General features: G+C 41.1%; 1 protein-coding gene across 11 annotated transcripts; it reads left to right on the top strand.

The window, feature by feature from the left end:
- Positions 1–1,012: 1,012 nt before the first annotated feature.
- On the top strand, positions 1,013–20,421 carry LOC111961902 (zinc finger protein 665). 11 transcript variants are annotated; one of them, XM_023984552.2, is made up of 6 exons: positions 4,423–4,513; positions 4,682–4,777; positions 8,530–8,598; positions 16,121–16,445; positions 16,656–16,751; positions 18,293–20,421. In XM_023984552.2, exons 2-6 carry the CDS (start codon positions 4,730–4,732, stop codon positions 20,089–20,091), a joined length of 2,337 nt encoding a protein of 778 aa, XP_023840320.1. In that variant the 5' UTR covers positions 4,423–4,513; positions 4,682–4,729; the 3' UTR covers positions 20,092–20,421. The 11 variants fall into 11 exon arrangements, with proteins under 11 accessions (XP_023840323.1, XP_023840328.1, XP_023840327.1 ...); XM_023984554.2 differs by lacking the exon at positions 8,530–8,598 and having other exon boundaries at positions 4,363–4,513; XM_023984550.2 differs by lacking the exons at positions 4,423–4,513; positions 4,682–4,777; positions 8,530–8,598 and adding exons at positions 12,242–12,993; positions 15,945–15,965.

The following is a 20,421-nucleotide window of genomic DNA, read 5'->3' on the forward strand; positions in this document are numbered from 1 at the left end:
AACTAGAATATGCTATCAACAGAGTGGACTAAGTCTTGTAGACTTTACCCTTTGCCAACGTTGTAAAAAATTGCGTTGTTTCGAAAGAGTGCAAGGGCTAATTAAGTTATTGCACAAGCGCACTTCAGAGTAGGCGATCTGTAATGGAAATACTGTATACAGATGATGCTAGAACGGGCCAATAGAATCTCACTAGCTCGTGTTTGGCTTTGCCCCTCCTTGCTTGTTCTGCCCACTATGACTAATTTGTTCCCATTGGAAACGACAGGCTGTGGTCTATCTTGGTTTAGTTATAAAAAAAATCTTTGCAATAAGTATTTTAAGAAATTAAGAGATGGTGAACCTAAACTCGATTCGTATTAATACGAGGTCAAATCATGACGTCAGTGATCTTCAGATCAGAGCCTTAGAAAGAGGCCCGAGTTCCCTGGTTAGAATTCCAAGTTGGATGACCTTTCAAATCCATTTTTCCCAGTTGTTTTGAATGCTCGGAAGTGTGAGATTTCCGAGTTCCCAATTGTTTTGAATCTAATCTCATTGTTCTATCTGTGACTATACCCTAGCTTTTTACAAGGGTTTTCGTGATGATTAATTTAGCAACACCGTGACACACCATGACAACGTGAACGTGATTGGTTGATAGTATGCTGGGCAGGCATTATACATTCCTCCATTTATTAACCAATGAGATTACCATCCTCATTTCTTGGGGAGAAGCATGAAGCGAGACGGTGGTTGGAAGAGTGCGCTTGTTTGAAATGGAAAAGTGTTGTGGTAGCTTTTGATAAAGAAGAACATCAAGACGAAGCAGCTGCTTTATAAGTGGGATACACTTAGGGGTTTGAGGGGTTTGTGCTGATTGTATGGAGATTGTGACAGCCGGTTAAATGGCGTCCCTTGAGAAGGCAAGAACAAGACGTGTCAGGAGATGTGCAGTATTATCATAAGGAGACGTATACTTGGAATACGAAGGAGGAATGAAGGGAAAAAGCGAGGCAGAGGTCTGAGGGAGGAAGAGGGTGAGCTTGAGTCGGTTAAAAATGGCAGAAAATAGGGAGATGGTTTGTTAAAGGATGGTAGAAAGTAGCAGAGTGAGCTGAAGACAGGAGGAGAAATGGAAGTGAATGAGGTCGAAGTATCGGAGGTGGTAGGTGTGAAGTTCTCGGAGCCCGAGGCTTGCACTGAGGGTCAGGATAAATATGTCTGACAGTAGGAGTGAAGTTTTTGGAAAAAGTGGACCCTGCCTTTTGGCTGATCCATTTGTGGTTGCAGGGTGGCTAAAAACAGAGTTGGGTGCTGTGGAATCGGTGAGGGTAACCAGAAGTGGTCATAATAATTGTTTGTGTTTCTGTTGGTCAGAGGGAGATGACACTGCGCTTAAACGAATGGGAGCAAGAAATGTGAATGGTTTTGCTCTCAAGAAAAAGGGCACCATTGAAAGGAGTGATTACTGTTGTAGCAGTCAATGTAAAAGTTGACCAACTGAAGAGGAAGATTCCCGGTGTTTGTGATGCTTGTCGTTTGCTGCGACACACAGGGTGGCGTGACTGGTGAAACAGAAGAGTCTGTTCTTTTGAGTTTTTATGTTGAGGCTTTGCCCGACAGTGATGTTAGGATATATACGTTATCCTGTACAAGCTTTTGTGCTGAATACATTACGTTGTTACAGGTGTCACATTTATGGGCATGCGGCAGCAGTGTGTAGTAGAGAGGTTCCTAGGTGTGCAGAAGGGCATGAGACAAAGGAATGTGTAGCATTGGGGAAGGTAGTGGTATGTGTTAATTGTAGGGGTGCCCATGTGGCTGGGGATCAGAAATGTCCTGTGCGAGAGAGGCAGGTTGAGGTTTCCAGGGTTAGAGTAGTGCAGAAGTTGTCATATGCTGAGACAGTGAAGAAAGTAGAGTAAGATGGGTCAAGGGGGAGGGATCCTGAGAGGAGTGGTGTGAGTAGTAGATCTGTACCAGTACAGAGGGATAGGCCAACAAGTGATATGTTTCAGTGAGATTTGATCTTTAGCATTTATAGCAATGGTTATCAACTGTACTGCAGGGATAGAACGTAAGTCTCCGAAAATGTAGGTTGTGGTGGCAGATGCGGAGAGGTATTTGGGTGTGCAAGACTTGACATATGACAAATTACAGGGTGTGTTAAGCAGTGGTGCCCAGGTTGTTGGCCTAAGGTAGGACTAAATAGATTTAAAATAGTGGAGTAGAATGGTGTTATTTTTAAAATAATTTTCAGAGTGTAGTGTTAATGGTAGGGTATGTATTTATTTCAAGCAAAGTATAAGGGAGTTGTACTCCGGTCTAGTAGATGGCGGTAATGCAACATTTATTGGATACCAACCGCCGTTAAACGTCATCGAAGAATCCTCGTTTCTTCAAATATTTCTGTTATTGCCTGCTTCACAGCGGTAGCAAAAAAAAATGCTAGCTATCACATGTAGCTAGCTATATATTTTAACGTTACGTGAATGAGTCTGAGGGCGAAATGTCAACTTACAATATGTTCCAGTCAGAAACAACATCGATTATGGCTTTTGTCGTCGAGACTGTAATGAAAGAAATTAGCCATCTTTCAAACGCGCAACACTCGGACGCTAACGACTGCAGTAACTCTGAGAGAGAGGTGAGCGCTGACAAATACTCTACTGAGCAGCGTGATGACCGGTGCGTAGTGACTACAGTTAACGTCGAACAAAAGTTTTAGATAACTAGCTTTCTCAATGGTTTAGCTAGGTAACGTCACTACTGCTATACCTTATGCCGCGTTCTTGTCCTAGTCGGAGCTAGGAAACTCGGACATTTCCGACTTGATAATTGGTTGAACGAGGCACGTGTAATTTAAACCAGGTTGCAAGTCTAATTTCCGAGTCTCCTATTTCCGACTAGGACGTGAACGCGGCATTAGCTCCCGAAAACTAGGGAGAAGGCGGAATGCCGCCTAGTTGTCAGGCATTAGCTTCGCCCACTACTACATGTGAACAATCCCGAAGCGCTGTTATAACGTTTAGAAACGTCAATAATCGCTTGCAATATGGCTTTCGAAAAATGTAATGTATCTTTCATCAGCGAGAAAAAAATCCTTCAAATAAAACATTTACATACTGTAGCAGTTTTGCATAGAGCCATACAGCTGGAACGAAACTACACCAACGAAACTACACTCCCCGAGTTACGCTTACACAGGTGTTCGGAGCATGCTAGATAGCTTATTATCACAGGTGGTAGCTTTTTGTCTCACGTAAACAAGCGCTGTAACATGGAGATATGGCCCTGTGGGAGCATGAACCAAGCCCAATCAAGGTGCTTATCAATTTAACCAGATATCAAGAGACTAGTGTTAATGTTCAGATTGAGCTTTGGGCTCTTTTCTACTAGCAGTATTTCAATCTGTTCAATTTCGCAGTGTGGATAAAGGTCAAATGTGCATGTCCCATCCCAGAATTGAGGTGTCTTAATGTAACCATGATTGCATTCGACCCCAGTGCAACTCGGTGTAAACAAGCTTAACAGTAGGGTCAGCATCTTCTGGCAAAGCCCTAAGCTATGTTACTAACTTGCTAGGTAGCTATGGTTTCACATCCTCTGCTGTGGCTGGCTGTATACTGTTAGGTAGTCTAATATCCACAGGAAAGTGTTTTACACTTCTCCAGCGTGCCAGTGGCCATCGAAGGTGAGCATTTGCCCACTGAAGTTGGTTACGACTCCAAACTGCAGTCAGGTCAAGACCCTGGTAAGGACAACGAGCACGCATATAAGCTTCCCAGAGACGATTTCTGGCAGTTTGAGGAAATAGTTTGCTTGTGCAAACCCACAGTTTCATCAGCTGTCTGGGTGGCTGGTCTCAGACAATCCCACAGGTGAAGAAGCCAGATGTGTGTTGGTGGTCCTGGGCTGACGTGGTCTGCGGTTGTGAAGCCTGTTGGACGTACTGCCAAATTCTCTTAAATGACATTGGAGGTGGCCTTTTATTGTCCCCAGCACAAGGTGCACCTGTGTAATGATCGTGCTGTTAATCACCTTCTTGATATGCCACACCTGTCAGGTGGATGGATTATCTTGGCAAAGGAGAAATGCTCACAGATTTGTGCACAATTTGAGAGAAATAAGCTTTTTGTGCATATGGAACATTTATGGAATATTTTATTTCTGCTCATGAAACATGGGACCAACACCATACATGTTGTGTTTTGTATTTTTGTTCAGTGTAGTAGCTAGCTAACCAGTTTACTTTTTAAAATTTCTCTACAGCTTTGCACCATAATGAATCTGGTGATGGGGGAGGCTATTCGTAAAATCTGCCAACTATTCCTCGTGGCCTCCTCACGTCTACAAAATGAAAATGGGAAACTGAAGACCAAGATGGAGCAGATGGAGGAAGATATGAAGACAATAACTGAGACGGCTGAACATTATAGAATGTCTCTAGCTAAAGTGCAGGCACAAGCAGAACCGAAAGGACCTACCCATGTTCTGCACAATGGAATCATCTTTGCAATTAAACCACTTGGTGAGTGTTATAGACCTACAGTCATTACTGTCTATAGCAAGTTAGTTAACTTATTTTTTCCCCCTGTATATTTAATAGTTTTGTTTATCAACTTACATCACACACTGTGTGGAAAGAAAGGGAAAAGTGTTGTAAATATTTCAATGTAATATTGCATGTTACTTTTAGATCTCCCAGTGTTGCCTGGAATGACAGCGGGTTCAGCATTGCCAGGGAATGTCAGTCAAGCAAACCCTGTGTCTAACGCAACATCAGTCCGTGCAGGTAATATCCTCAAGTTGGTGTTCATTTGAATAATTGTTGACAAACCAGAGGTGCATTCAATTTAGTTAAATGTTGTCTACGGTTTAATGTTTGTTGGCTGCGTGATGGGTTGTACTTAAACTACATGTTTTCCCTGAATGGTGCATGTGCTATTCTTCAATCTTTTAGTTATGTTTGGTGGGTCAAGTGGGTTTGGCCTGATCAATATGTGACTGTTTCAAATCGCAAAACTTGTGCCGCAAACAATCACCCTCTGGGCCAACTTAATCACAACATTCTGGTCGTTCAGAACAGCGCTGTTTCTGTTGAATCAAATGTTGCACCCCGTTGTGTCCTGCTGAATGCGCTCCAGCATTCAGCAGGACACTAGGAACCAAAACGGTGACTACCTGAACTTGTCAAAGAAACGCTTGTGTTCGTTTTGTTGCTAAATATTGCCATATATTAGTTGATTTTTATTTGACTAATTAACTTCTCTGGGATATGTGGGACGGTAGCGTCCCACCTAACCAACAGCCAGTGAAATTGCAGGGCGCCAAATTCAAAACAGAAATCTCATAATTAAAATTCCTCAAACATACAATTATTATACACCATTTTAAAGATAAACTTCTCGTTAATCCAGCCAACATGTCTGATTTCAAAAAGGATTTACGGCAAAAGCACACCTTGCGATTATGTTAGGTCAGTACATAGCCACAGAAAAACACAGCCATTTTTCCAGCCAAAGAGAGGAGTAACAAAAAGTAGAAATAGAGTTCAAATTAATCACTAATCTTTGATGATCTTCATCAGATGACACTCATAGGACTTCATGTTACACAAAAATCTGAGTTTAGGCGGAACGCTACTGTCTCATTTGGCCAAAAGCCAGAGAAAATGCAGCGCGCCAAATTCAAATAAAATACTATAAAAATCAAACTTTCATTAAATCACACATGAAAGATACCAAATTAAAGCTACACTGGTTGTGAATCCAGCCAACATGTCAGAATTCAAAGAGGCTTTTAGGCAAAAGCAAACGATGCTATTTTCTGAGGATAGCAACATTGTAAACAAAGCGAGAGAAGCATATTTCAACCCTGCAGGCGCGACAAAAGATGCAGAAATAAAAATATAATTCATGCCTTACCTTTGACGAGCTGCTGTTGTTGACACTCCAATATGTCCCATAAACATCACAAATGGTCCTTTTTGTTCGATTAATTCCGTCGATATATATCCAAAATGTCAATTTATTTGGCGCGCTTGATCCAGAAAAACACCAGTTCCAACTTGCTCAAACGTGGCTACAAAATGTCTCAAAGGTTACCTGTAAACTTTGCCAAAACATTTCAAACTACTTTTGTAATACAACTTTAGGTATTTTTTAACATAAATAATCAAAACATTTAAGACGGGATGATCTGTGTTCAATACAGGAATAAAACAAACTGTATGCTTTCTGGTTACGCGCCTCAAACAAAAAGTACACTTCACTCGACTCTCGTTCTGAACAGGGCTACTTCTTCATTACACAAAGGAAAAACCCTCAACCAATTTCTCAAGACTGTTGACATCCAGTGGAAGCGGTAGGAACTGCAGAAGGTCAATTAGAAATCTGGATTCCCAATGAAAATCAATTGAAAAGTGACCTAAAAAAATAAAAAAATCTGAATGGTTTGTCCTCGGGGTTTCGCCTGCTAAATTAGTTCTGTTATACTCAGACATGATTCAAACAGTTTTAGAAACTTCAGAGTGTTTTCTATCCAAATCTACTAACAATATGCATATCTTATCTTCTGGGGATGAGTAGCTGGCAGTTGAATTTGGGTATGCTTTTCATCCAAATGTGAAAATGCTGCCCCCTATCCTAGAGAGGTTAACCAAATTGGTTTTGGACAACTTTGTTTTCTTATGTCCTCTTAACTTGGGCCATAGTTTTACAATGTGTGTCATCATATTCCTTTTTATATTTAGGTCCTGCAATGGTTTGCAGTAAACCCACAGAAACTTCTTCGTTGGAGTGTGACTCCTCTCTGGGAGACACAGATGGACTGAATACAGACCCCTCACCAAGAGACACTGAATCCAACGTTGAGCATATGAGAGCTGCTCTGCCAGAGGGCAACGGGAGAGACGGCCATGAAAGCCAGAAAAACAGCAATACTAAAGGGACACGATCCAAAGAAACCAAACGCTTCAAGTGTGATGTTTGTGAGAAGACCTTCAGCAAGAAAGAGTTGTTGAGAGTTCACAAGTTAACGCACACAAGACCCTTCAAGTGCGATGTGTGTCAGAAGACCTTCACCAGGAAGGGGTTACTGGAAGCTCACAAGCTAAGTCACACAAGACCCTTCAAGTGTGATGTTTGTGACAAGGTCTTCAACCTGAACCGCTTGCTTGTACGTCACATGCTACTTCACACAGGAGAGAGGCCATTCGCTTGTGGTCAATGTGGCAAAACATTCAGAATGTCCAAGCAGCTTGAACATCACATGTTGCGTCACAGAGAAAAAACATTCAGTTGCAAAGTTTGCGAAAGTATATTCCCTACCAAGAAAGATCTGACACAACATCGGCTTGTTCATGCCTTGGAGAGACCGTTCAAGTGCCTGACTTGTGGAAAAGGTTTCACATCAAGGGCCGTGCTTATGGGGCACGAGAGAATCCACACCGGTGAAAAACCACACAGCTGCGCTGAATGTGGGAAGAGTTACAGACTGTCTTATGACCTAAGTATTCATATGCGACGACATACAGGCGAACGTCCACACTTATGCTTGGAGTGTGGTAAGAGCTTTATAACTAAATCCAGCCTTGAAAACCACAAGGTAATCCATACAGGGGAGAAGCCATTTACATGTGAGACCTGTGGAGCTGCTTTCGGCCATAAAGCAAACCTTCAGAGACACCAAGTGCTTCACACAGGGGAGAGACCGTACAAATGTAAAGTGTGTGGGAAAAGCTACCTTCAGTCCACCGACCTAAAAGCTCACATGCACCATCATGGGGCAACCAAACCATTTATGTGTGACCTATGTGGAAAGACTTTCATTTACAATTACCAAATGAGACAGCACAATATAAAATGGCACACAGCTGAAGGAGAGAACATTCCTGGGGGAGTGGGAACCTCGACAAAGCCATTCAGTTGTGATGTATGTTTGAATGGCTTCAGCTCCATGCTAACTCTGAAAAACCATCAACAAGTTCACACAGGACAAAATCAATACTCTTGTTCTGTTTGCGGAAAGACCTTTGCCTATAAAAATACTTTGGACTATCACATGAAACTTCACAGTGGAGAGAAGCCCCATGAATGTAAATACTGTGGAAGAAAATTCATTCTTAAGCAAGCTCTCAAAGGACATGAGCGAACCCATACAGGTGAAAAGCCCTTCAAATGCAGTTATTGTGACAAGACTTTCTCAGTCAACAGCAATCTCAAAAGGCATGAGCGAGTCCACACGGGAGAGAAGCCATTCAAATGTGACGTCTGCGGGAGAGGTTTCAGCCAAGCCAACAATGTCAAAGCCCACATGCAGGTCCACACTGGAGTTAGGCCTTATTATTGCAAGAGGTGTGGAAAGGGCTTTTCTGACATAAGACACTACAAAAACCATAGCTGTAATGGTGTGGCAGCGACACGCAATCAGTCTCGTAAACCTTCTGACCGTACTTTCAGAAGAAGGAAAGGAGGTAGAGACAGGAGTGCTTGCCTTAATGCTGCTGTGATGTAGACTCAGTGATATAATCTCTATCATTCACAGTGGGGCAACTTCCTGCTTTCAGACATCAGGAACAACATGGATGTATTCAGCAGGGTGAAAAGTTCTCGGGTGAGTTTCCCGAAAGCCTCGTAGGAAATGAGATGCATATCTGCCGTAATGCTTGGAGATTTTGCTATAAGTCTTAGTCAATGTTTATGAGCCCACATTATCATGGAGACGTTGTATATTTCTGACTGTGCTCAATCATTTACCATGTGTTATTTTTTTCCTATTGTATAAATCCTTAAACACCTAATTCATGTGAAAATATCAGAACTACACATTTAATACTTTGTACGTCAGCTACATAGGACTGCTAGATTAGTTATTCGGGTGATTGTCCTGATTGGGCAAGAATTTTGAAAGAATTCTTGTTTTTAAAGGTCCAATTCGGCTGTTTTTATATCAATATCATATAATTTCTTGGTAACAATTGAAGTACCTCATTTTGCTTGTTTTCAATTAAAATGGTCAAAAATATTTATTTTAAAATAGCTTTTTAGCAATGAGCAATTTCTCAAGCAAGAATTTTGCTTGGGCTGTCGGAGTGGGGAGAGAAACTGTTGTTATTGGCAGAGGTTTGGAACTCTTCCTTATTGGTCTATTAACTCATTTATCATCAGGCCGCCAGAAACTCCATCCCACCAAAACAGGCTGAAATGTCAGCCGGTCTTTTCAAACAACTCTTACTCTAAAAGGGAATTATCATTCTCACACTATTATTCCAACCTCATAGTGTGGAAATACTGTACATGACCAAAGGTATGTGGGACACCTGCTCATGTCACATCTCATTACAAATTCATGGGCATTAATATGGAGTTGGTCCCCCCCTTTGCTGCTATACCAGCCACCCTCCACTCTCCGGGAAGGCTTTCCACTAGATGTTGGAACATTGCTGCGGGGACTAATGCTCTTGTGGCTGAATGGAAGCAAATCCCTGCAGCATTGTTCCAACATCTAGTGGAAAGCCTTCCCAGAAGAGTGGAGGCTGTTATAGCAGCAAAGGGGTGACCAACTCCATATGAATGCCCATGATTTAATGTCCAGCTTTAAGCTGTTCACCTTGGTGTACTATTTTTCCTTTTGTAAGAGACTTAAGAATGTCTTTACCTTGTTTGGTTAGTTACTTCCATTTCAAGTTACTTTTGGGAGAAGTAGCCTTTTAGCTTGAGGAGAAGTGCATTGGATCTCCTTTTATTTGCAACACTGCATTTATGGTTTTTAAATACTACATTTAGGACTCGATTCTTGAGTTGTATCTGCATTAGTCCCCATGTATTCTCATTGTCTTACTTTTTTATGATGGTATAATTTATTGTGACATTTTTATTATCTGGAACTGATGCTTGACTTCAGATTAATTGGTTGTAGACTAGGGCGTCTCAGACTAAGGTAAGTAAGGACTAACCAGTTAATCTTTGAAGCCTAATTATACTGAACAAAAATCTAAATGCAACATGCAATAATGTCAAAGATTTTACTGAGTTGCAGTTCATATAAGGAAATCAGTCAATTGAAATAAATTCATTTGGCCCTAATCTATGGATTTCACATTACTGGGCGGGGGTGCAGCCATGGGTGGGCCTGGGAGGGCATAGGACCACCCACTGGGGAGCCAGGCCCAGCCAATCAGAATGAGTTTGCCCCCACAAAAGGGCTTTATTACAGTTCACATAAAGCTTTGTAGACTATTAGGAATATAGTTGGTTCACTTACACCACACAAATCTCCTGTTTCACAATAAAGGTCCAAGATGCTAAAAATTTCAAGGTGATAAGTACTAGGAGGGATGGGCCTTCTGTAAAGAGTCAGATGAAAGCCCTGGCTTTCACTAGGCAAGTCGGTTAAGAACAAATTGTTACTTACGGCCTAACCCAGACACCGCCCTATGGGACTCCCAATCACGGCCGGTTGTGATACAGCCTGAAATCGAACCAGGGTCTGTAGTGACTCTAGCACTGAGATGCAGTGCTTTAGACCGCTGCGCCACTCGGGAGTCAAGGTGAACCTGGGGGCCAACATCCATTAATCTGAAGTTAAACCTACTTCTGGACAGGTTTAATGTAAGCTTTCACTTAGATCTAGATTAACTGTAATAGTCCTTCTGGAAATCTGACTTTTTTCGAATCTAGACTAGGGCAAGTCAGACTATTAAACCATGTCTGAGAAAAGCCAATTCAGTTAGTCCAGTTTAAATGCAGTTAGTCTAGGATTAGGCTTAATCTGTGTCTGCGAAATCGCCCCTGAGTGTACAAAATATTAAGGACACCTTCCTAATATTGAGTTGCATCACACCCCTTATGCCCTCAGAACAGCTTCAATTTGTCAGGGTATGGACTCTACAAACTGTCAAGCGTATCACAGGGATGCTGGCCCATGTTGACTCCAATGCTTCCTACAGTTGTGTCAAATTGGCTGGATGTCCTTTGGCTGGTGGACCATTCTTAATACACACAGGAAACTGTTGAGTGTGAAAAACCCAGCAGCGTTGCAGTTTTTGACACAAAACAGTGCATTTGGCACATACTTCCATACCACATTCAAAGGCACTTAAATGTGTTGTCTTGCCCATTCACCCTCAATTTCTTTCACCTGGTCAAGCTATCTCAAGGTTGCCCAACTGGAGACCCACGGATGGCTTTATTTGGCCCCCCAAGTTTGCTGAGCAAAAAAAAAGTTTTCATTGTTGGATATAAAAGACTAAACACCAGGAAATCAGCTCTAGTTGAATTTAATTTTGGAAGTCTGTTCCCAAATGTTCCCACACAACAGAGATGTGATCGTATACAAATGTAAGCAAGTTTTTAAACTATTTTAGTGAAATATTATATCTGTTTGGGCTTCTTGCAGTCGATTTGACATTACAAATGATTTGTAATTATGTTCCGGCTGCCCGACCATCCGCTCAAGAACAGAAATCGGTACGTGGCTCAGTCTAGTTGATGATCCCTGGTATGTCATGGAAAGAGCAGGTGTCCTTAATGTTTTGTTCACTCATTCTAAATTCACTTTCATCTTATTCCATTTTGATAGACCGCAGCGGATTTAGAATGTTGAATTTGTTTCATATCTCACTGATGACCTGACACTCCCATCCTCTGAGTTATGTTTGTTATCAGAATTTTCAACATCATAATCATTATATAGGTTACTAGTTTGTGTTGCTGTACTCATCTTATTTTCAACAATTAATTCCACTTAGAGGAAATAGAATTTCAGCTTTTCTATTGGCATGGTTTCCAAGAACATTGATGTTGCGTCTTTACTGGTAATCTGACACCTTCATCCTCTATATGAGCATCTGTCTGATTATCAACATCATGACCTGTATCTAAGTGACTTGTTTGATGTTCCATAATGATCTTGTTTTCATTCATTGATTCCACTTTGATAGACAAATCTATTTCCTCCATTGGCATGGTTTTCAAGTCCATTGATTCAGATTATTTTGTTTTAGCTTGACCATCATCCTGCATTCATCATCCTGCATTTGGGCTCCCGAATTGCGCAGCAGTCTAAGGCACTGTATCTCAATGCAAGAGGCAAGAACCAATCCCTGGTTCAAATCCAGGCTGTATCACATCCGGCCGCGATTGAGAGTCCCATAGGGCGTTGCACAATTGGCCCAGCGTTGTCCGTGTTTGGCCAGGTTAGGCCGTTGTAAATAAGAATTTGTTCTTAATTTACGTGCCTAGTTAATTAAATAAAATCTAGGTTCAGGTAACAGTAGCTGTACCCAATGATGCAAACTTTAATGGTATGACACATTTGAGTTATTCAGCAGATGCTCTTATCCAGAGCAACTTACAGGAGCAATTAGGGTTAAGTGCCTTGCTCAAGGGCACTTCGTGATATGTTTCGCCTCATCTTTCTACAATGAGTTTCCAAGTCTGACATTTGAGTTGTCTTGAACGTGGCACTATTAGTGTTGGGTCTGAGGATTCTGAAACGCCCCTTTCACTTTGACAACTTCTATAGTTTGAAACCGTACAGAAGCAGACGTGTGGATATGAAAATGCTCTCTTCAAACATGTTAATCCTATTTGACATTGGTTAACTTTTAAACCCACCAACCGTGTTGTTTTTCACAGGGGATTATAATTAAAAGCGTCACCAATATACTTTTAAATAATACAGTAAAACTTAGATCTTTGTTAATTGACAAAACATTTGTTTGCATTTCCAAGTCGGGCGACTTTTATTTTGAATGAGGCGTATGATCACGTGACCAAATTTGAACTAGCTTCATTGCTGGCAGGTGCTGGGTTTCTAGTAGATTGTACGCCACAAATTCAAAATAGTCAGTCTGAGCGCAAAATGGCTACAACTTGTTATAATAGGTTTCAGTCAGAAACAACATCGATTATGGCCGTTGTCGTTGACACGGCAATGACAGAAATTAGCCGATTTCTGCCCACCGTGCCAAACTCTTACCCTAACGTTAGCAATCCGGAGAGAGAGGTGAGTAGCCTACAGTGCAAATTGCACTACAGCAAAGACTGGATCTCTGGCAACGGTCATTGGTACGTGATTGACGGAGTTGAGCTTGCTACGTAACGTCTAACTTTAGCTGACTAGCTAAAGTTACACCACACAGAACAATTATTAAAACAAATATTTAGTTACACGTTACGTTGTCTAATAGCAGAGAGGAAGAGGTAAATAGAGGCCTAATTCGGCGGGAAGTCACACTCCCTACGGCATGTAGCGTTTTTTCGCCAACCAAGCAAGGAGTTTTTGTCAATAAGTGTCGAATTTGGGCATAAAAAAGTTTATTTGATAAGAAGTTTTGTACTGGCATAAGTAGGACACTTGACAAACCAGCAACTCAGTGAGAGAGAAAAAAAACATCGGAGTTGTCTCGAAATGGACGTACATATTTATAGCATGAGGCCTAGTAGCATAGCATCTCACTCAATTGTTAGGGCGGAGACAAGTATCTTGTCCGTATATCCATAATCTTTGCTAATTTAGTAGTTTATCCACTATGATAGTCTTTGGCGTAACTATGACTACGTTAGCTAGCAAGTTAGCTCTAGAGTGCAATAGCAAAGACAGTACAGTATAAAGATGGACAGAAACTGCTTCTCCTATAGAAATCCCCGATCACGCTTGTAAGTGATGTCAATGTGACGTTGGCTAGCTATGCCGCGTTCAAAACAACTGGGAACTTGGAACTCGGAACTGGTAACTCAGTAATTTCTGACTTCAGACAAGCTTCGACTGGGAATATCGTTTTGACTCGAACTCTGGCTTCTTTCTCGAGATCCGAACTGAAGATTACTGACTTCATGATTTCTCCTCGTATTTTTACCAGTTCCCAGTTGTTTTGAATGCGGCACCAGTTGTCTTGAATGCACCATTAAGCTCATCGGGTCTAATGATCATCGCATCTAACTGCGCATGTGCATGCCGTAAAATCAAAGACACCCCTTCAATATAAACGCGGAAAATGAAAACGTGTCAGTTTGTAACTTTCAGGAGGTCTGATTTAATAACATGTTCAGCTACTTAAAGGAACATTTTACTCAACTCTTAAGGTATCAGCAGTCAAGTTATCAAAGTCATCGGCGTTGTGTATTTTAGATTTCAAGAAAAGGAACCACTAAGGAATCATTTTTCACTTCTCTCATTGACCATGTTAACATGCACACCAATGTCCTGTTATTATTCGGGATACTCAAGTGTTCTGTTTTCAATTTGACATGTAAACAGCATATCCCGTTTACAATATCCCGGTTATGAGAAACCAGGACAAGATGCCTGGTATATGCTGATACTGTTGCATGTAAACATCGTATCCTGTTTTGCATATCATGGGTGTTGTGTGATGTTTTCAAACAAATCACTTCAAAAAGTAGGCTACCTGCTCAGTTCGATCTGGACTGTATAGCCTACTGGCTACTTTCACCCCTAATTTAGACAACTTTCTGCTTATAATTTCCGCCATTTGCTAGGCCATATTATAATTTACGCCATTTGTTAGGCCATATTATAATTTACGCCATTTTCTACGCCATTTTTATAATTTACTCCATTTGGTTTCATGTATCAAACTATAGTTTGATACGTGCAGCTTCTCTTCTGTCATAACATGTTGCCCCAGAAGACTAAAGTATTGCTCACCAGAATGTCTTACATTGATACAATGAATGCACTAGTAATTTAGTTAACACTGGTAAAGTTGTCAGTTTTGTTTAAGGGACGGGGGGAAACGCAATAACTCAGTGTAAAGGTTGGTCCTGTGCAGAATGTCCAAATGTCATCAGTTTGACTGGTTTTAAGGAAATGGAAGGCTGGGAAAACGATGAAACACGTTACAGATAAGACTTCAGTTTGTCTTGGGTGCATATTGTATGGGTTTGAAATACTGTCTGCTTGCATAAGTGTCAAAGATAACACATTACATTTGCATTTGCTCGAGATGCCGAAAGAAAGAAATCATATTTCTGCGCTAGTGTTCCCGAGACAAACATTTGTTGTATAATTTTACTGCAAGGTATACATAATTCTGCAGAAGTTAATATTACATTACGCTACATGTCAGAAGTTATAGGCCTGCAGTCAGTGTCCATATTTCAATTACTATTCCATTTAACGCATATTAACTTAAATGAGGAATATTCTGTTTATTCAATAGTAATGCCAGAGTTTCTAAACCCAGAAGCGCAACATCTCGAGACTTCCGGGAGCACTTGTGAAACAGATTAAGCAGACCGGTTTGAGAAGTCAATGAGAGAAGTGAAAAATTCTTACAAATCTAGGCACTACCTAGATTTGAGTTGTCTTCAGTAATTGAACATGTTATTACTCCAACCTTTTGAAAGTGACAAACTGACAAGTTTTAATTTGAGTCAAAAACATCTTTATCGGAGTGCTTTTGATATGATGGCCTGCACATGCACAGTTTGGCGCGAGACGACCGTTAGGTCCGATGACGTTTCTGCGCATGTACTTAGCTAGCCAACGTCGCCATGCCATCGCCTAGAAGCGTGATCGGGGATTTCTATTGGAGAAGCAGTTTCTGCCTGTCTTCATGCTGTACAGTCTTTGGTAATGTCGTCTTTTTGTAGGCACGAACACCGCCATGGTTCGTTGGACAAAGTCTATGGGGAAATTAATGGAGATCTTTGTAGCGTTTTTGGTTTAATTCCAAACGTTAGGTCTGTGGTAAACACAGGCTTATGAGTTCTTATACGTTTTGTTCTATGAGATAGTCTTCATCAGGTTACACAACTTTTTGTGAATTTTGAAGCATTTATCAGAAATCACAAAGGCTTCATAGTTCATAAAGGCCAGGTTAACCGACGACTATAATGTCATAGAACAAAACGTATAAGATCCCCTAAGCCTGTGTTAACCTCAGACCTTTTTTTCTGTGTTGATTCCAAAACCCTATTCTTTCCCCATAGGAATGGCTGAACGAACCAGAGGTAACTCTTTTCCGGTTTTTATGACTACAGGCTGGCGAGTTATATTGCTAGCCCATCTAGCTAGCTAACTTACTGGTTTCACTTCTTCATTTCAGTGTAGCTGGCTGCACAGCTATCTACTTGGGTAACCTTTTTTTTCTTTTTTTTCTACACAGCTGTGCACAATTATGAATCTTGTGACAGGGGAGGCTATTCGTAAAATCTGCCAACTATTCCTAGTGGTCTCCTCAAGTTTACAAAATGAGAACGATGAACTGAAGACCAAGGTGGAGCAGATGGATGAAGATATGAAAACCAAGGTGGAGCAGATGGATGAAGTTCTGAAAACCAAGGTGGAGCAGATGGATGAAGATATGAAGGCATTAACTGAGAAGGCTGAACATTATAGAGCATCACTGGCTAAAATGCAGGCACAAGCAGAACCGAAAGGACCCACGCATATTCTGCTCAATGGAATGATTTTTGCAATTCCACCAGTTGGTGAGTGTTCTAGACCTAGCTAGCTACCTAGTCATTACTGCCTAGGCTTTAGCTATGACTAGCATGTTAGCTAGAAGGGTTCTTGGCCTGTTTTTTGTATCAATTTAGACCTACATGACTTGCATCACACATCATTTTGTGGAAAGAAAGGTAAAAGCGAAGCAGCGTTTTGAACATGTTTTAATGTAATTATGATTGATATGTTTTTAGGTCTCCCAATGTTGTCTGGAATGACAGAAGCTTCAACATTGCCAGGGAATGTCAGTCAAGCAAACCCGGTCACTAACGCAATGTCAGTCTCTGCAGGTAATCCTTAAGAGGATTCTATTTTGCATAATGGTTACCAGACCAGGGTCTTATTCACTAGGAAGGAAATGGGCCAAAACTGAATGTTTATTTTAACACTCATGTAAAAAAATATATATATATAAATTAATGTATTGGTAGATTTATTTGACAAATGAAATTTGACTAGCGTCCTGTCCAGCTAGTGTATTTGTACATCAAGATGCCTCATGCTACATAAAAGTTTGCTCTATAGTAGGGCAGGGCAATATATCAAATGAATTCAAACGTGTGTTAGTGCAGCGTTCCAAATGCCTGTATTGCAAGACTCTAGGCTGAATTTATTTCCCATTTTTATGAGCATTTGTCTTATTGGTCACTTCTCCTTCGCTCGTCCCTGTACTGTGTGCACACTCTCCCCCTGCTACCAAGCCCCTCCCCCTGACACTCACAACAACAAAGAGTAAAGATCACTTCTTCCTCTCTGACAACAAGCGGTTTCAACTCTATTTGCATTTGAGGTTTGGTCCAACAGGACTGGTCATGTGGACACTGAGACACAATTTTACTGTAATAGAGGAGAAGTTAACGTCTAACGATACCATTTTTATGTCTCAACTCAAATTGTGTGAATAACCTATTAAAACGTGAGTATCAACGAACATTGATTCTGGAAAACATGCTCAGTTTCTGTTGCTTGTGGTACTATGTACCGATAGCAGCATTTTAGCCACATACAGTAATACTAGATGTCTAGTCTGTTTTATAAATGTGCAATGAGCATAAACTATATTATAAGGAATAGGCAACTATTTCTCATTCTGAGAAATAAGGTACGCCACTTGATTTCAACATCTGAACAAAGAGGACAGGCTAGCATCCTTTTAAACAGTTGGAGATGGACAGAAGGGTGTGTTCAAAACAATTCAACTGTTCTGCCTTGTTCGCTAGCAAATGGATCCAAGTTGGCTTGACTTTAAATATAAAGGTTAGCTGGCTATTTGCTAGCACTTTGGCTTGAGATTGTTTGAGACCTGTGTTCATTTTCTATAACGCCTACTACAAGAACTTGGTCATTAGTAAATTTGGATTATGCGTGGTTCTGGTTAAATGTTTAACCAAAAGGGCATTTTCATAGACGGACTTAAAAGCCAGATCAGTGATTATTGCAAAAATCAGGTTAAACTATTTTGATAAAATATTAGTGGGTCTTGTGGAAGGCTTTTTAATAGCCTAGGTATAATTTCAGAAGTCCTGAATTCATTAGATTATTGCTGACTGTTTGAAATGCAGTGTATTTTACTTTTAATTGTACAACAAAGTTAATTTAGAGAACATATAAAGTGTGTATCGCCCATGAGTTAGAAGAAATAGATGATTTTTAGGCCATATCGCCCAGCCCTACTCTATAGGCTCCGGACCTATGGGCCGTTCTGGCTCAGACGAGGCTACTTACTTTCAATTAATGAAATTAGTTTAGTATAATCCTCAAATTTGTAAAACCTATTTAATTTATAGTTTTCTAATGTGTGTGTATATACTCATATTTCTTTCATCTTTAGGTCCTGCAAAGGTTTGCAGTAAACCCACAGAAACTTCTTCGTTGGAGTGTGACTCCTCTCTGGGAGACACACATGGACTGAATACAGACCCTTCACCAAGAGACACTGACTCCAACATTGAGGATATGAGAGCTGCTCTGCCAGAGAGCAACAAGAGAGACAGCCATGAAAGCCAGAAAAACAGCAGTACTACTAAAAGGATGCGATCCAAAGAAACCAAACGCTTCAAGTGTGATGTTTGTGAGAAGACTTTCAGCCGGAACAACCTACTGGTACAACACAAGCTAACTCACACAAGACCCTTCAAGTGTGATGTTTGTGAAAAGACCTTCAGCAGGAAGGGGTCACTGGAAGCTCACAAGCTAAGTAAACCAAGACCCTTCAAGTGTGACGTTTGTGAGAAGAACTTCTGTCTGAACCGCTTGCTGGTACGTCACATGCTAATTCACACAGGAGAGAGGCCATTCGCTTGTGGTCAATGTGGCAAAACATTCAGAATGTCCAAGCAGCTCGAACATCACATGTTGCGTCACAGAGAAAAAACGTTCAGTTGCAAAGTCTGTGGAAATACATTCTCTACCAAGAAAGATCTGAAACGACATCAGCTTGTTCATGCAGTGGAGAGACCGTTCAAGTGTCTGACTTGTGACAAGGGTTTCACATCAAGGAAACTGCTTATCGAGCACGAGAGAATCCACACTGGTGAAAAACCATACAGCTGTGCTGTATGTGGAAAGAGTTACAGACAGCATGGTGGCCTTAGTATTCATATGCGACGACATACAGGTGTACGGCCGCACTCATGTTCAGAGTGTGGTAAGCGTTTTATGACAAGCAGCAGCCTCAAAAACCACATGGTTGTTCATACAGGGGAGAAGGCATTTACATGTGAGACATGTGGAGCTGCTTTCGGCCATAAAGGAAACCTTGTGAGACACCAAGTGCTTCACACAGGGGAGAGACCGTACAAATGTAAAGTGTGTGGGAAAAGCTACCTTCAGTCCACCGACCTAAAAGCTCACATGCACCGTCATGGGGCAACCAAACCATTTATGTGTGACCTATGTGGAAAGACTTTTATGTACAATTTTCAAATGAGACGGCACCATCTAAAATGGCACACAGCTGAAGGAGAGAAACAGAGGGAACGAAAGAGAAGAGAGAGAGCGAGAACCGCCAGGAGAGCGGGAACCTCAACAAAGCCATTCAGTTGCGACATATGTTTGAACGGCTTCAGCTCCATGCTAACTCTGAAAAACCATCAACAAGTTCACACAGGACAAAAGCAATACTCTTGTTCTGTTTGCGGAAAGACCTTTGCCTATAAACATACTTTTGACTATCACATGAGACTTCACAGTGGAGTGAAGCCCTACGCTTGTAAATACTGTGAAAAGAAATTTGTTCTTAGGCAAGCTCTAGAAGGACATGAGCGAACCCATACAGGTGAAAAGCCCTTCAAATGCAGTTATTGTGACAAGACTTTTGCAGTCAACACCAATCTCAAAAGGCATGAGCGAGTCCACACGGGAGAGAAGCCATTCAAATGTGATGTCTGCGGGAGAGGTTTCAGCCAAGCCAACAATGTCAAAGCCCACATGCAGGTCCACACCGGAGTTAGGCCTTATTATTGCAAGAGATGTGGAAAGGGCTTTTCTGACATAAGACACTACAAAAACCATAGCTGTAATGGTGTGGCAGCAACACGTGATCGGTCTCGTAAATCTTCAGACCGCTCTTTCAGAAATAAGAAAGGAGGTGAAGACAGCAGTGCTTGCCTTAATGCTGCTGTGATGTAGACTCAGTGATATGATCTCAGTCATTCACAGTGGGGCAACTTCCTGCTTTCAGACATCACGAACAACATGGATGTATTCAGTAGGGTGAAAAGTTCTCGGGTGAGTTTCTGGAAAGCCTTTTAGAAAATTAGAAAACGTAGAAAACGTTTAGGAAATTAGATGAGTGCCTGCTGTAATGCTTGGAGATATTGCTATAAGTTTTGGTCATTGTTCATTTGCCCAAATTCTCATGGACATGTTTATTTCTGACTGTGCTGAATCATTTACAATGTTTTCTTTCTTTCTATTGTGTAAATCATTAAACACTTAATTCATGTGTAAATATCAGAA

This window comes from Salvelinus sp. IW2-2015, linkage group LG4q.1:29, assembly GCF_002910315.2.
Source record: "Salvelinus sp. IW2-2015 linkage group LG4q.1:29, ASM291031v2, whole genome shotgun sequence".
NCBI lineage: Eukaryota > Metazoa > Chordata > Actinopteri > Salmoniformes > Salmonidae > Salvelinus > Salvelinus sp. IW2-2015.